The sequence below is a fragment of the Schistocerca nitens genome, chromosome 9 (genome assembly GCF_023898315.1).
Source record: "Schistocerca nitens isolate TAMUIC-IGC-003100 chromosome 9, iqSchNite1.1, whole genome shotgun sequence".
Classification (NCBI taxonomy): Eukaryota; Metazoa; Arthropoda; class Insecta; order Orthoptera; family Acrididae; genus Schistocerca; species Schistocerca nitens.
This window is the reverse complement of record NC_064622.1, coordinates 107308687-107324063: the sequence shown is the minus strand read 5'-3', so window position 1 is coordinate 107324063 and position 15377 is coordinate 107308687. Positions and strand designations below refer to the sequence as shown.

Genomic DNA, 15377 nt, shown 5'->3' with positions numbered 1-15377 from the left:
TCGAACCTGCGACCGTAGCGGTCTCGCGGTTCCAGGCTGCAGCGCCTTTAACCGCACGGCCACTTCGGCCGGCGTGCCGCCATAGCTTGCAGTGGTACACAACCCCACAACAGGCTACAGCAGTCCAATGACACCACCGCCGCCGCACACCGAACCCAGGGTTATTGTGCGGTTCGGCCCCCAGTGGACTCCCGCGGGAAGATCTCACACCAGACGACTGTAGCCCCAACGTTTGCATGGTAGAGTAATTATGGTGTACGTGTACGTGGAGAAAGTGTTTGCACAGCAGTATCCGACATAGTGTAACTGAGGCGGAATAAGGGGAACGAGCCGGCATTTGCCTAGGCAGATGCTTAATCTTCCTTAAAATCCAACCAGAGAATGGTCGGTACACAACTAATCCGCTGTGTGGATTCGTGCCAGGGACCGGCACGCCTTCCATGCCGGAAAGCAGTGCGTTAGACTGCACGGCTAACCGGGCGGTGTAGACCAAGTGGGTACTATAACAACACATGAATAGGTCAGGGGCCCACTACACGCAGTAGGCGGCTGCACGGGTAGCAGGGGATGTGTGGCGGGGACCGGCTTGTTTTTTAGGTTAGAGGATCTCGGGAAAACACAAAAAGGGCTTCATTCTTAAAGCGTGCAGGCCGAACACAGAAAGAACGTAAATAAAGAAAAGTCGGTATAACAGTTCTAAATTGTCGTAGCTGTATTGGGAAAGTATTAAAGCTCATAGCGCTAATAGAAAGCACTTATGTTCAAATCGTTATAGGCACTGAAAACTGGCTAAAGCTGGAGATAAGTTCAGCAGAAATTTTTGCGGAGAACCTAACGGTGTTCCGAAAGGATAGGCTAAACACGGTTGGCGGTGACGTGTTTGTTGCCGTCAGAAGTAGTTTAACTTGTCGCGAAATTACTTCCTGTGAGTTAGTTTGGGCAGAGGTCATTCTTGCCAATCGAAATAAAATAATAATCGGATCCCTTTACCGACCTCCCAATTCAGATGATACAATTGCTGAAAGGCTCAAAGAAAACATGAGTTTGATTTGTAGCACGTACCCGACTCATACGATTATAGTTGGTGATGACTTTAGTTTACCCTCGATATGTTGGCGAAATTATATGTATAAATCACGAGGTCCGCTTAAAACTAATCCGTAATTACGCTAAATGCATTCTCTGAATTTTATTTCGAGCAATTAGTTCATGAGCATACGCGAATAGCAAACGGTTCTGAAAACACATTTCACCTCTTAGCAACAAATAATCCGGAACTAATAACTGTCATCTATACGGATGCAGGGGTTAGTGAACACAGGGTTGGCATGGCGAGATTGAATATTGTAACCCCCAAATCCTCCAAAAATAAACGAAAAATACACCTATTCAGAAAAAAAAACTGATAAAAATTCACTTGACGCCTTCCTGAGAGACAATCTCCACTCATTCCAAATTAGTAACATAAGTGTAGACCAGATGTGGCTTGAATTCAAAGAAATATTACCGGCAGCAATTGAGAGATTTATACCAAATAAACTAACAAATGACGGAGCTGACCCTTCTTGGTACTTAAAACGGGCCCATACACTGTTGCAGGAACAACTAAAAAACATTACAAACTTAAACGAAAGAAAAATCTCCAAGATTGGCGATCTTTTACAGAAGCTCGAAATTTAGCGCAGACTTCAATGCGAGAAGCTTGTAATAGTTTCCACAACGAAACTCTGTCTCGAAACCTGGCAGAAAATCCGAATAGTTTCTGGTCCTAGGTGAAGTATGCTAGGGGGAAGACACAATCAATGCCTTCTCTGCGAGATAGCATTGGAAATACCATCGACGACAGTGCTGCCAAAGCAGAGTTACTAAACACAGCTTTCCAAAATTCCTTCATCAAAGAAAACGAAGTAAATATTCCAGAATTCGAATCAAGAACAGTTGCCAAAATGAGTAGTGTAGAAGCAGGTATCCTCGGAGTAGTGAAGCAACATGTCACTTAACAAAAGCAAGTCTTCCGGTGCAGACTGTATACCAGTTAGCTTCCTTTCAGAGTATGCTGATACAATAGCTCCATACTAAACAGTCACATACACCCGTTGGCTCGACGAAAGATCCGTACCCAAAGACTGGATAGTAGCACAGGTCACACCAATATTCAAGGAAGGTAGTAAGAGTAATCCACTAAAAACAGGTTAATATAGATAACGTCGATATGCAGGAGTATTTTGGAAAACATATTGTGTTCGAATATTATGAGTTACCTTGAAGAGAACGGTCTATTGACACAGAGTCAACACGGATTTAGAAAACACCGTTCCTGTGAAACACAACTAGCTCTTTACTCACACGAAGTGAAGAGCGCTATTGACAAGGGATTTCAAATTGATTCCAGAAGGCTTTTGACGCTGTACCCAAACAGTGGCTTGTAATGAAATTGCGTGCTTGTGGAATACTGTCTCAGTTATGTGACTATTCGTGATTTCCTGTCAGAGAGGTCACAGTTCGTCGTAACTGACAGAAAGTCACCTAGTAAAACTGAAGTGATTTCTGGCATTCCTCAAGGTAGTGTTATAGGCCCTTTGCTTCTCCTTATCTATATAAAGGATTTAGGAGACAATCGAGCAGCTGTCTGAGGTTGTTTGCAGATGATGCTGTCGTTTATCGACTAGCAGAGCCATCAGAAAATCAAAACAAATTGCAAAACGATTTAGAAAAGATGTCTGTATCTTGCAAAAGTTGACAATTTACCCTAAATAACAAAAAGTGTGAGGTCATCCACATGACTGCTAAAACGAATCCCGTTAAACGTCGGTTACACGATAAATCACTCAAATCTAAGGGCCGTGAATTCAACTAAATACCTAGGAATTACAATTACGAACAACTTAAATGGAAGGGAACACATAGAAAATGTTGTGGGGACGCCAAACCCAAGACCGTGATTTATTGGCAGGACACTTTAGAAAATGTGACAGAACTACTAAAGAAACTACCTACACTACGCTTGTCCGTCCTCTTTTTAGAATACTGCTGCGCGGTGTGGGATCCCCATCAGACGTCGGAATACATCGAGAAAGTTCAAAGGAGGGCAGCACTTTTTGTAGTATCGCGAAATCAGGGGAGTGAGTGTCACTGAAATGGTGCAAGACTTGGGGTGATCATAACATTTTTCGTTGTAGCGGAATCTTCCCACGAAATTTCAATCACCAACCTTCTCCTCCGAATGCGAAAATATTTTGTTGACACCGATCTCCTGTACATAGGGAGAAACGATCACCATTATAAAATAAGGGCAATCAGAGCCCTCACGGAAAGATATAGGTGTTGGTTTTGCCGCGCCCTGTACGAGGGTGGAATGATAGAGAATTGTTGTGAAGATGATTCGAAGAACCCTTTGCCAGGCACTTAAATTTGATTTACAGAGTATCCAATTAGATGAGGATGTAGATGTAGAAATATTAGTTCACTTTATTATGATATAGCCAAGAAGAATTATTTACAATTCTACAGTGCCTTTCCACAGGAATGTCCACATCTACATCTACGTGATTACTCGGCTTTTCACAATTAAGTGTCTGGGAGAGGGTTCAATGAACCGACTTCAAGCTATCTCTGCCGTTCCATTCTCGAACGGTGCGCGTGAAAAACGAATACTTAAATTTTTCTGTGCGAGCCCTGATTTCTCTTATTTTATTGTGATGATCATTTCTCTCTGTTTTCACAATCGGATGAGAAAACTGCTGATTGAAATTTCATGAGAAGATTTCGTCGTAATAGAAAACGCCTTTGTTTTTTCGCGATAATACAAATCGAGCTGCCCTTCTTTGTACTTTATATACGTCATCCGTCAGTCCCATCTTATTCGGATCCCACACTACACATAAATAATCCAGAATAGGGCTTACAAGCGTGGTGAAAGCAGTCTCTTTAGTAGATCTGTCGCACCTCCTGAGTGTTCTGCCAATGAATCGCAGTCTTTGGTTTGCTCTACCCGTAACAGTAGCTATGTGATCGTTCCAGTTTAGGTTATTTGTAATTGTAGTCCCAAAGTATTCAGTTGAACTTACAGCCTTCACATATGTGTGGCTTATAGCGTAATCGAAATTTAACGGATTTCTTTTGGTACTCAATCCAAAACTTCACACTTTTCTTTTTTCAGCTTCCATTGCCACTTCTCGCACGATACAGATATATTATCTGAATCATTTTGCAATTCGTTTTTATCATCTGATGACTTTACAAGACGGTAAATGACAGCATCATCTACAAATAATCTAAAGGGCAACTCAGATGGTCTCCTATGTCTTTAACATAGATCAACAACAATATACTGCCTATAAGACTTCCTTGGGGAACGCCAGATATTACTTCGGTTTTACTCGATGACTTTACGTCTGTTACTACGAACTGTGACCTTTCTGACAGGAAATCATGAATCCATGCGCACGACTGAGGCGATATTCCATAGGCACGCATTTGGTTAGAAGGCGCTTGTGAGGAACGGTGTCGAAAGCCTTCTGGAACTCTAAAACTATGGGATAAATTTGACATCCCGTGTGGATAGCACTCATTACTTCATGAGTATAAAGAGCTACTTGTGTTTCACAAGAACGATGTTTCCTGAATCCGTGGTGACAATGTGTCAGTAAATTGTTTTCTAAGCAATATAGGACTTAATATCTGAGGTCAACAGTCCCATAGACTTAGATCTACTTAAACCTTACTAACCTAAGGACATCACACACATCAATGCCCGAGGGAGGATTCAAACCTGCGATCGTAGCAGCCGCGTGGTTCCGGACTGAAGCACCTAGAACCACTCGGCCACCGCCTTACCGCCTTCTTCGCGGTAATTCATAATGTTCGAATACAGTATTTGTTCCATAACCTTACTGCAAATCGACGTTAGTGATATGGGCCTGTCATTCAGCGGATTACTCCTATTTCCCTTTTTGGGTATTGGTGCGACTTGACCAATTTTCCAGTGTTTAGGTACGGAACTGTCTGTGAGCGAGCGGTTGTAGATAATTGATAAATAGGGAGCTATCGCATCAGCATCCTCTAAAAGGAGCCTGACTGGTATACGATCTGGACCGGAGGCCTTGCCTTTATTAACTGATTTAAGCCGCTTCGCTACTCCGAGGATATCTACTTCTATGTTTCTCATCTTAGTAGTTGTTCTTGATTGGAATTCAGGAATATTTACTTCGCCTTCTTTGGTGAAGGAGTTTCGGGAAACTGTATTTAGTATCTCTGCTTTAGCAGCACTGTCACGAGTGACATTAATATTGTTATCGCACACCGAAAGTATTGATTGTGTCTTGCCACTGGTGTACTTTACATATGACCGGAATCTTTTTGGATTCTCTACCAGATTTCGAGACAGAGTTTCGTTGTGGAAATTATTGAAAGCGTCTCGCACTGAAGGACGCGCTATATTTCGAACTTCTGCAAAACATTGCCAATCGAGTGATATTGCTTTCTTTTAAATTTGGCATGCTTTTTTCTTTTTTTCTGCAACAGCGATCTGACCCGTTTTGTGTACCATGTGGGATCGGTACCATAACTTATTAATTTATATGGTACCCTATCTCTCAAATGCCGTCGATACGATCTCTTTGAAATCATTCCGCATCTTTTCTACGCTTACCTCATAATATTGGAAGGGGTGCAGACTGTCTCTTAAAAAGGCGTTGAGAGCATTTTATCAGCTTTTTTAATACATGTACTTTGCGTTTCTTTTTGATTGTTGTGGGTGTTACGGTATTCAGCCTAGCACTACTGCCTTGTTGTCCCTAATCCCTGTATTCGTCACGATACTATTTGTCCAGGATTATTTGTTGCTAAGAGGTCAATTATGCTTTCGGAACCATTTACGCTTCTAGTGGGCTCATGAACTAATTCTTGAAAATAATTTTCTGACAAAGCATTCAGTACAATTTCGGATGACGTTTTATGCCTGTCGCCGGCTTTAAATGTATAATTTTTTAAGCATATCGAGGGTATATTGAAGTCGTCACCGACTATAATTCTATGAGTGGGGTACCTATTTGAAATGAGACTCAGGTTTTCTTTGAACTGTTCAGCAATTATATCTTCTGGGGGGGGGGGGGGGAGGGGGGTATGTAAAACGATCAAATTAATAGTCTAGCCCGATTGTCAAGTATAACCTCTAGCCATACTACACTCCTGGAAATGGAAAAAAGAACACATTGACACCGGTGTGTCAGACCCACCATACTTGCTCCGGACACTGCGAGAGGGCTGTACAAGCAATGATCACACGCACGGCACAGCGGACACACCAGGAACCGCGGTGTTGGCCGTCGAATGGCGCTAGCTGCGCAGCATTTGTGCACCGCCGCCGTCAGTGTCAGCCAGTTTGCCGTGGCATACGGAGCTCCATCGCAGTCTTTAACACTGGTAGCATGCCGCGACAGCGTGGACGTGAACCGTATGTGCAGTTGACGGACTTTGAGCGAGGGCGTATAGTGGGCATGCGGGAGGCCGGGTGGACGTACCGCCGAATTGCTCAACACGTGGGGCGTGAAGTCTCCACAGTACATCGATGTTGTCGCCAGTGGTCGGCGGAAGGTGCACGTGCCCGTCGACCTGGGACCGGACCGCAGCGACGCACGGATGCACGCCAAGACCGTAGGATCCTACGCAGTGCCGTAGGGGACCGCACCGCCACTTCCCAGCAAATTAGGGACACTGTTGCTCCTGGGGTATCGGCGAGGACCATTCGCAACCGTCTCCATGAAGCTGGGCTACGGTCCCGCACACCGTTAGGCCGTCTTCCGCTCACGCCCCAACATCGTGCAGCCCGCCTCCAGTGGTGTCGCGACAGGCGTGAATGCAGGGACGAATGGAGACGTGTCGTCTTCAGCGATGAGAGTCGCTTCTGCCTTGGTGCCAATGATGGTCGTATGCGTGTTTGGCGCCGTGCAGGTGAGCGCCACAATCAGGACTGCATACGACCGAGGAACACAGGGCCAACACCCGGCATCATGGTGTGGGGAGCGATCTCCTACACTGGCCGTACACCACTGGTGATCGTCGAGGGGACACTGAATAGTGCACGGTACATCCAAACCGTCATCGAACCCATCGTTCTACCATTCCTAGACCGGCAAGGGAACTTGCTGTTCCAACAGGACAATGCACGTCCGCATGTATCCTGTGCCACCCAACGTGCTCTAGAAGGTGTAAGTCAACTACCCTGGCCAGCAAGATCTCCGGATCTGTCCCCCATTGAGCATGTTTGGGACTGGATGAAGCGTCGTCTCACGCAGTCTGCACGTCCAGCACGAACGCTGGTCCAACTGAGGCGCCAGGTGGAAATGGCATGGCAAGCCGTTCCACAGGACTACATCCAGCATCTCTACGATCGTCTCCATGGGAGAATAGCAGCCTGCATTGCTGCGAAAGGTGGATATACACTGCACTAGTGCCGACATTGTGCATGCTCTGTTGCCTGTGTCTATGTGCCTGTGGTTCTGTCAGTGTGATCATGTGATGTATCTGACCCCAGGAATGTGTCAATAAAGTTTCCCCTTCCTGGGACAATGAATTCACGGTGTTCTTATTTCAATTTCCAGGAGTGTATTTCTCAGGAACCACCTAATTCAATGTTACTACAACAACTTCTGATAACAATAAATACTCGACCAACAACTGTATTTAATCTATCCTTTCTGAACACTGTTAGGTCGTTTCAAAAAATTTCGGATGAACTTATTTCCGGCTTTAGCCAGCTTTCCACACCTGTAACTATTTTAGCTTCAGTGCTTTCTTTAGGGCTTGGAGCTCTGGTTCTTTCCCAACGCAGCTATGACAATTTACACTTACAATACCGATTGTTTCTACAACTTAGTTAATGTGCTTTACCTGCCCCATTTTAGACTGACGCACTTTGTGTGGTTCCCTGAGGTCATCTGACCTACAAAAACACCCAGTCCCTTCCACATATCCCTCGCTACCTGTGTAGCCGCTTCATGTGTGTAGTGGACTCCTGACCTATTAAGGGGAACCCAGAAACCCACCACTCGATGGCGCAAGTCAAGGAATCTGCAGCCTACATGATCACAGAACCGCCTGAGCCTCTGACTCAGACCCTCCACTCTGCTATGCACCAAATGAACCACAGTCGGTTCTGTTGACGATGCTGCAGATGGTAAGCTTCGCCTTAATCTCGGAAGCAAGGCAGGCACTATTTACCATTTCCGCTAGCCGCCTGAAACCAGAGAGAATCTCCTCCGATCCAAAGTGATACATGTCATTGGTAGCGACACGGGTTACCACCCGGCCCATGTCGATGAGTATTTGCAGCTGTCTCTGACCATCAACGTATCACTCGCGTACTACAGATAAAATGAAAGCCTCTCACTCAGGTTACACTTAACAACAACTTCAAAAAAATGATTCATATGGCTCTGAGCACTATGCGACTTATCTTCTGAGGTCATCAGTCGCCTAAAAGTTAGAACTAATTAAAACTAACCAACCTAAGGACATCATATACATCCATGCCCGAGGCAAGAGGCGAACCTGCGACCGTAGTGGTCGCTCGATTTCAGACTGTAGCGCCTAGAACCGCACGGCCACTCCGGCCGGCTAACAACTACTTCCATGTAGAGTTCTGCGTAATACACTGATCTCACAGCTGGCATACAAGAAGACGATGCTGCCTTCTTAGTTGATGATCACAGAATGGGTGACAGCGGTACTGTGCTCTGACGTAAGTAGAAGGTCTGTAGCGACGGCTTAGCGGAATGTCCATGTCGCTCATTCGTCGGTCCGCCTTGCAGCGACTGCCTCCTCTTGCAGTTACGTTGCGGGTCTCCAACCTTGCTTTGGCACCTCGCTCTTCGGATGACACCACGTATACCGAAAGTAATCTTTGCATGTTCGGCAATTACCAATCACAACTAGGTATATATCTTACAAAAATTCCTTATCCTGATTACATATATGTACATAATAATTCCAATCCCAAAGAAAGCAGGTGTTGAAAGATGTGAAAATTACCGAACTATCAGTTTATTAAGTCACAGCTGCAAAATACTAACACGAATTCTATACAGACGAATGGAAAAAGTGGTAGAAGCCTACCTCGGGGAATATCAGTTTGGATTTCGTAGAAATATTGGAACACGTGAGGCAATACTGACCTTACGACTTATCTTAGAAGAAAGATTAAGGAAAGGCAACCCTACGTTTCTAGCATTTGTAGACTTAGAGAAAGCTTTTGACAAAGTTGAATGGAATACTCTCTTTCAAATTCTAAAGGGGCAGGGGTAAAATACAGGGAGCGAAAACCAGATGGCAGTTATAAGAGTGGAGGGGCATGAAAGGAAATCAGTGCTTGGGAAGAGAGTGAGACAGGGTTGTAGCCTCTCCCCGATGTTATTCAATTTGTATATTGAGCAAGCAATAAAGGAAACAAAGGAAAAGTTCGGAGTGGGTATTAAAATCCATGGAGAAGAAATAAAAACTTAGAGGTTCGCCGATGACATTGTATTCTGTCAGAGACAGCAAAGGACTTGGAAGAGCAGTTGAACGGAATGGACAGTGTCTTGAAAGGAGGGTATAAGATGAACATCAACAAAAGCAAAACCAGGATAATGGAATGTAGTCGAATTAAGTCGGGTGATGCAGAGGGAATTAGATTAGGAAATGAGACACTTAAAGTAGTAAATGAATTTTGCTATTTGGGGAGCAAAATAATTGATGATGGTCGAAGTAGAGAGGATATAAAATGTAGACTGGCAATGGCAAGGAAAGCGTTTCTGAAGAAGAAAAATTTGTTAACATCGAGTATAGATTTAAATGTCAGGAAGTCGTTTCTGAAAGTATTTGTACGGAGTGTAGCCATGTATGGAAGTGAAACGTGGACGATAAATAGTTTGGACAAGAAGAGAATAGAAGCTTTCGAAATGTGGTGCTACAGAAGAATGCTGAAGATGGGATGGGTAGATCACATAACTAATGAGGAGGTGTTGATTAGAATTGGGGAGAAGAGGAATTTGTGGCACAACTTGACTAGAAGAAGGGATCGGTTGGTAGGACATGTTCTGAGACATCGAGGGATCACCAATTTTGTATTGGAGGGCAGCGTGGAGGGTAAAAATCGTAGAGGGAGACCAAGAGATGAATACACTAAGCAGATTCAGAAGGAAGTAGGCTGCAGTAGGTACTGGGAGACGAAGAACCTTGCACAGGATAGAGTAGCATGGAGAGCTGCATCAAACCAGTCTCAGGACTGAAGACCACAACAACAACATAAATGATACTATATCGTTACATGAACGGTACAAAGTAATATCATTGGCACAAGCTAGAGAAGATTACATGTGAGGCAATTCGAATTATAATAAATTGAAAAATCTCATCTGCATAAGGCACTGCTATATACACTGTAAGTAATATGGTATAAGCAATATGTGTCTTTTTGGTAAAGCAGATGCCGCTGATGATAGGCAAAGCCCGGAACTAGTTAGTTAACGTAAGTAATACCGACAAGCAGCTTCTGTCGGACAGTAAATTACTGCTAACAAATATTTTCAACTAGCAGCGTTGAAATGCCTGAAGATGGTGGATTAATGTGCCGATACTCATAGCATTTATTAAAGTACATTGCGACAAATGTTTTAATTTTTGCTGTAAATATAATTCTGTTATTTCCTACGAATTATAAACTCTGTTTCTTCTCTCTTGTAGCTGACCCAGTTTTACTATTTCTGTCACATCTGAAGTACCCGAGTTCGATAAATTAAAACCAAATGAAAGTGATTTCAATTACTGATATGTGTTTCTTGTACCACCCTTGAAGCCTACCGATACAGCGCTTCGACACTGACCTACGACATTATCAAAATGACTTACATGAAGGTCTCGAAGCACCATAATTAGAATTATACAGTAGCTACCCTCAAGGCACCACTTTCGTTAGCTAAGTCGAATGCAAACCTCGTGTTAAGCTACAGATAAGTCTGTTACCAAGGCTTTTATTTTAAAAAATTGAAATAAAATAAAAAATAATATAGAAGGTGATCCGTAGGTGTAAAATGACACTTGAAAACAGGTGGGTAAACTGAATTTTAAAGTCGGGTATGAGGAGGTGACAGAGTCGAAGATCATGTGTAGCTATGTCACCAATTCGGTGACCGTTTTGTAAGCTGCCATCTTGGATGCAGATACTAATTCTCATATGGTTAGAGGTCTTCTGACATATCAAACAGCTAGAGAATTACACAGTTGTCATTCTTTTGAGTGTAGTTTCATTTTTTTTTTTTTTTGTTAATGTGCTTAGCATTTAGCATGGAACAGGGCAGATACTGGTGATAACACATAGAAGCTGCGAAATGTGCTCGATATGTTGTCGGTCATATAAATGAAATGTGTTTGCAGATGCGAAAGCGAACAACCATCAGTTGTATAAGGGAATGACGACAGTTTTTGCTATCCGTGCACAACATACGTCCAGATCCAAATTTCCATACATAGTTGTTCTTGCATCAGAACCTGTACTTGTATACAAATTATGTAATTCCCGTGCAGGGAAGAACATCCTAATTGAAAGTCATTGACTTGTATCGGTGGATAAATACGATATTGCAGTGCCAGTGCCGTTTATGAGAACGATGCAGTGACATTCATGTATTTCCGAAGTCTTAATGCATTGTTCTTCTAACAAACAAACGCACTGCAACATCGTCGCGTGTCGTGGCTCACGTTATACTGCTGTATTTATACACTTCACTTATTGCTTGAGGACTTTAACTAACTGGAATGGAAGCACAAACTTCAGCGAGATTGGTATACATCTGACCCCAGTTTCCTCTGAGGTGTGGTCAGCAGTAGCCTATAGACGCTTACGTCTGTCATATCTCGAGAGTACTAAAGCTAAGCTGTAATGAAAGGAACCATTGTTTTCTCGTGTAATTCAATATCTGTTTGATGTGTGAAGTGACCTCCTTTCCACTCTCCCTTCTCGTACTACTTCACTTTTAATTTGTATTTATCCACTTGTATTTGTCTTAGAAGCGTATCCACAGTAGATGCATAACAAATAATTTGCTGCTGTGTTCTCATTCTGTGTGTGTACCTACAACTAACTGTTTATATCTGACGCCCGGTATCGTTAAGTTTAATTGGGCCAATAGTGCAGTTTGAAGATCGCCCACTTACAACGGGAGGCCACAACGATGGTATCACGAATTTACTTCAAACTTTGTACACCTTTAGTAGGCCATTAAAACAAAGTAATGTGAAAGGAGTAAAGTGAACTACTCTGGCAATTCCCACAAAATCGCAAGAGAACTTTGACGCATCTTCTATGTGGTTTATGAATCGGTGAACAGGTGGTTCATCTTAGAGTTCATTGTGGTCAAGTGGGTAGCCTTCGAGCTCCCTAAGACGAGCGTATGTCACGTGACGGTTGGGCTGCCACTCAACTTTAGTTGTAAGCAATACTATCAGAAGGAAGAGAAATTTTTAAAAATGTCAACGAGGTGTATCTTCCGTTAGAAACTCTGCAAAATCCCTGTAAACGTGGTAAAATTGCATTGATGCGACGTGGTAGATGATGTTTCAATTTATGTTTTCCACTTCAGTGTGACATACCATCCTACAACACGTGGTGTCAAGAGCACATCTGAAGGGGAAATTCTAGATTAATCTTGTAGTCTCGCACATTGTGACTTACTATATTACTGAATAGCTTCACTCGGGTAATTATTTATCGAGATTTGACTGGGGCTCTCCAAGCCGTCCCTCGTCATTGAAAATTTAATAAAAATATAAAATAGTCAAATAACATATGAAATTCGCTACAACTTTTTGAAAATCCGCTTGACCCTTTTTAATAATTATATTACCTCTGAAATGTCACTTAAATTAAATGATGTGGCCAGTTACTAAAAAATATAAATTAAAAGAAATGTATTATCAGGACGCGACCGTGTTGCATAGCACGAACGTTGGTTAATCACTTTATTTCTTAAATTTCATTTTGTTAGTTATTGTCCATTGCATTTGTACGGGGTGGACGTTGCAGGACACCTGTTCAGTCGATCGTTGATCATTCACTCAGGTTTTTTTCCCCTTTTTTATTACAGAACGCAGCTAACCCTCTGACCGAACTCGATGAACTACCGAGTCTAAGCACTTGAGCACAATGACTCCTTACAGCAACCCCGTTGCACAGACACATAAGCCACATAATAGACGCATAAAATTTTTACCATTTTCTTTTAACTGCCAGGATTCAAAATGTTCAAATGTGTGTGAAATCTTATGGGACTAAACTCCTAAGGTCATCAGTCCCTAAGCTTACACACTACTTAACCTAAATTATCCTAAGGACAAACACACACACCCATGCCCGAAGGTGGACTCGAACCTCCGCCGAGACCAGCCGCACAATCCATGACTGCAAAGCCTTAGACAGCTCGGCTAATCCCGCGCGGCTATCTGCCAGGGTACGGCACCTTACTACCTGCGTATTATGTTGTTTTAGTGGCCTTTTAAACGTGTACAAAGTCTGAAGGAAATCCGTAGTTCCAACGTCGTGATCTCCACTTGTTATAAGTGGCTCCTCCCCTCACTGCTACAGGTGTTCGGAAGCCTGAGCTAACAGGTTGCGTTTAAGATGGCAGCTTCCAAAATGGCCGTCATGCTGAAAACACAGACTCACATGTTTTCCCCTTGTCCCCCCTAGTGCTTCTTCACTTTTAATTTGTTCTTATCTGTTTGTATTAGTTTTAGAATGATACTCAACGTAGATACATTAAAAATACCGTAACTGCAGTGTTCTCATCCAGTCACATATCTGACGACCGGTATCGTTAAATTCAGTTGGTACAATAGCGCCGTGTGTAGATCGCTCTCTTATAAGTGGCCCCCGTCGTCACCCCGACAAGTAACCAGAACCGAGGCAACTGACAGGTTGCATTTAAGATGGCAGCTTCCAAAATGGCCGTCATGCTGAGAACTCAGACTCACATGTTTTCCCCCCTTGTCCCACCACGTACTACTTCACTTTTAATTTGTTTTTATCTCTTTGTATCTGTTTTGGAAATCTAGTCACCGTAGGTGAGTCACAAATACTGAAACTGCAGTGTTCACTTCCAGTACGTATATGTATGACGTCCATACCCGGCGAACGGTATCGTCCAGTTCAGTTGGCACAATAGTGCAGTTCGTAGATCGCAGGCTTATAAGTGGCCCCTGTCCTCACCCAGGCAAGTGACCGGAACCGAGCCAACGGACACGGACCTCTACGGTTCGTGTGACGTATGACGTGTGACGTGTGTCCATCTTCTGCCCCGCAGTGCCGCGCGTGGAGATCTCGGGCGGCCACGACCTGTACGTGCGCGCGGGCAGCACGGTGGCGCTGCGCTGCGAGGTGACGCAGTCGCTGGAGGAGCCGGCCTACATCTTCTGGTACCACGACGGCGAGCGCGTGCTCTCCTACCAGGACATCCGGCTGGAGCGCGTCGCGCCCGACGCCACCGTCAGCACGCTGCTGATCCAGCGCGCGCGCCGCGAGCAGTCGGGCAACTACACGTGCAAGCCCAGCAACCTCGACTCCGCCTCCGTGCTGCTGCACGTGCTCGACGGTGAGTACCTCGCACAGCGCAACTGTCCAAAACTGAAACACGCCCCAACTGTTCCTGATGTTGCTGATGGACAGTCGTACAACATTTCTTTAAAAGAACACACCGCCATTTCACTGTTTTATTGTTCATTTATGTACAACCCAGGTATCGGAATTTAATGGCATTTTCAAGTATTTGCTTTTAAGTCTTTAACATTTTCTGCAGAACACTCAACATGTAGAAACTTCCTAGCAGATTAAAACCTTGTGCCGGACCGAGACTCGAACTCGAGACCTTCGCCTTTCGCGGGAAGGTGCGCTACCTACTGAGCTACCCAAGCATGACTCACGACCCGTCCTCACAACTTCAGTTCTACTCGTACCTCATCTCCTATCTTCCACTTAACATACTGTGAAGCTCAAAGCTGGCCATAAATTAAGAAAAATATAGGCTACACTCTAAATGCCAGATGTAAAATCACTATCTTGTAAGGGCCGGCCAGTGTGGCCGAGCGGTTCTAGGCGCTTCAGTCTGGAACCGCGCGACCGCTACGGTCGCAGGTTCGAATCCAGCCTCGGGCGTGGATGTGTGTGATGTCCTTAGGTTAGTTAGGTTTAAGCAGTTCTAAGTTCTAGGCGACTGATGACCTTAGATGTTAAGTCCCATAGTGCTCAGAGCCATTTGAACCATTTATCTTGTAAGAGATCAGTAAATAATCGTGGAAGTATATATAGTTAGTAAAACAGGCTTACGTTTGTAAAAGGGAATCAGCAT

At 43.9% G+C, this 15377-nt stretch overlaps 1 protein-coding gene across 1 annotated transcript in view; it reads left to right on the top strand.

The window, feature by feature from the left end:
• Positions 1-15377, top strand: part of LOC126204040 (protein sidekick-2-like) — a 422747-nt gene that overhangs the window by 369354 nt on the left and 38016 nt on the right. The window contains exon 3 of the mRNA XM_049938465.1: positions 14337-14624. Coding sequence (XP_049794422.1) covers positions 14337-14624 — 288 coding nt within the window. The remainder of the gene's footprint in view (positions 1-14336; positions 14625-15377) is intronic.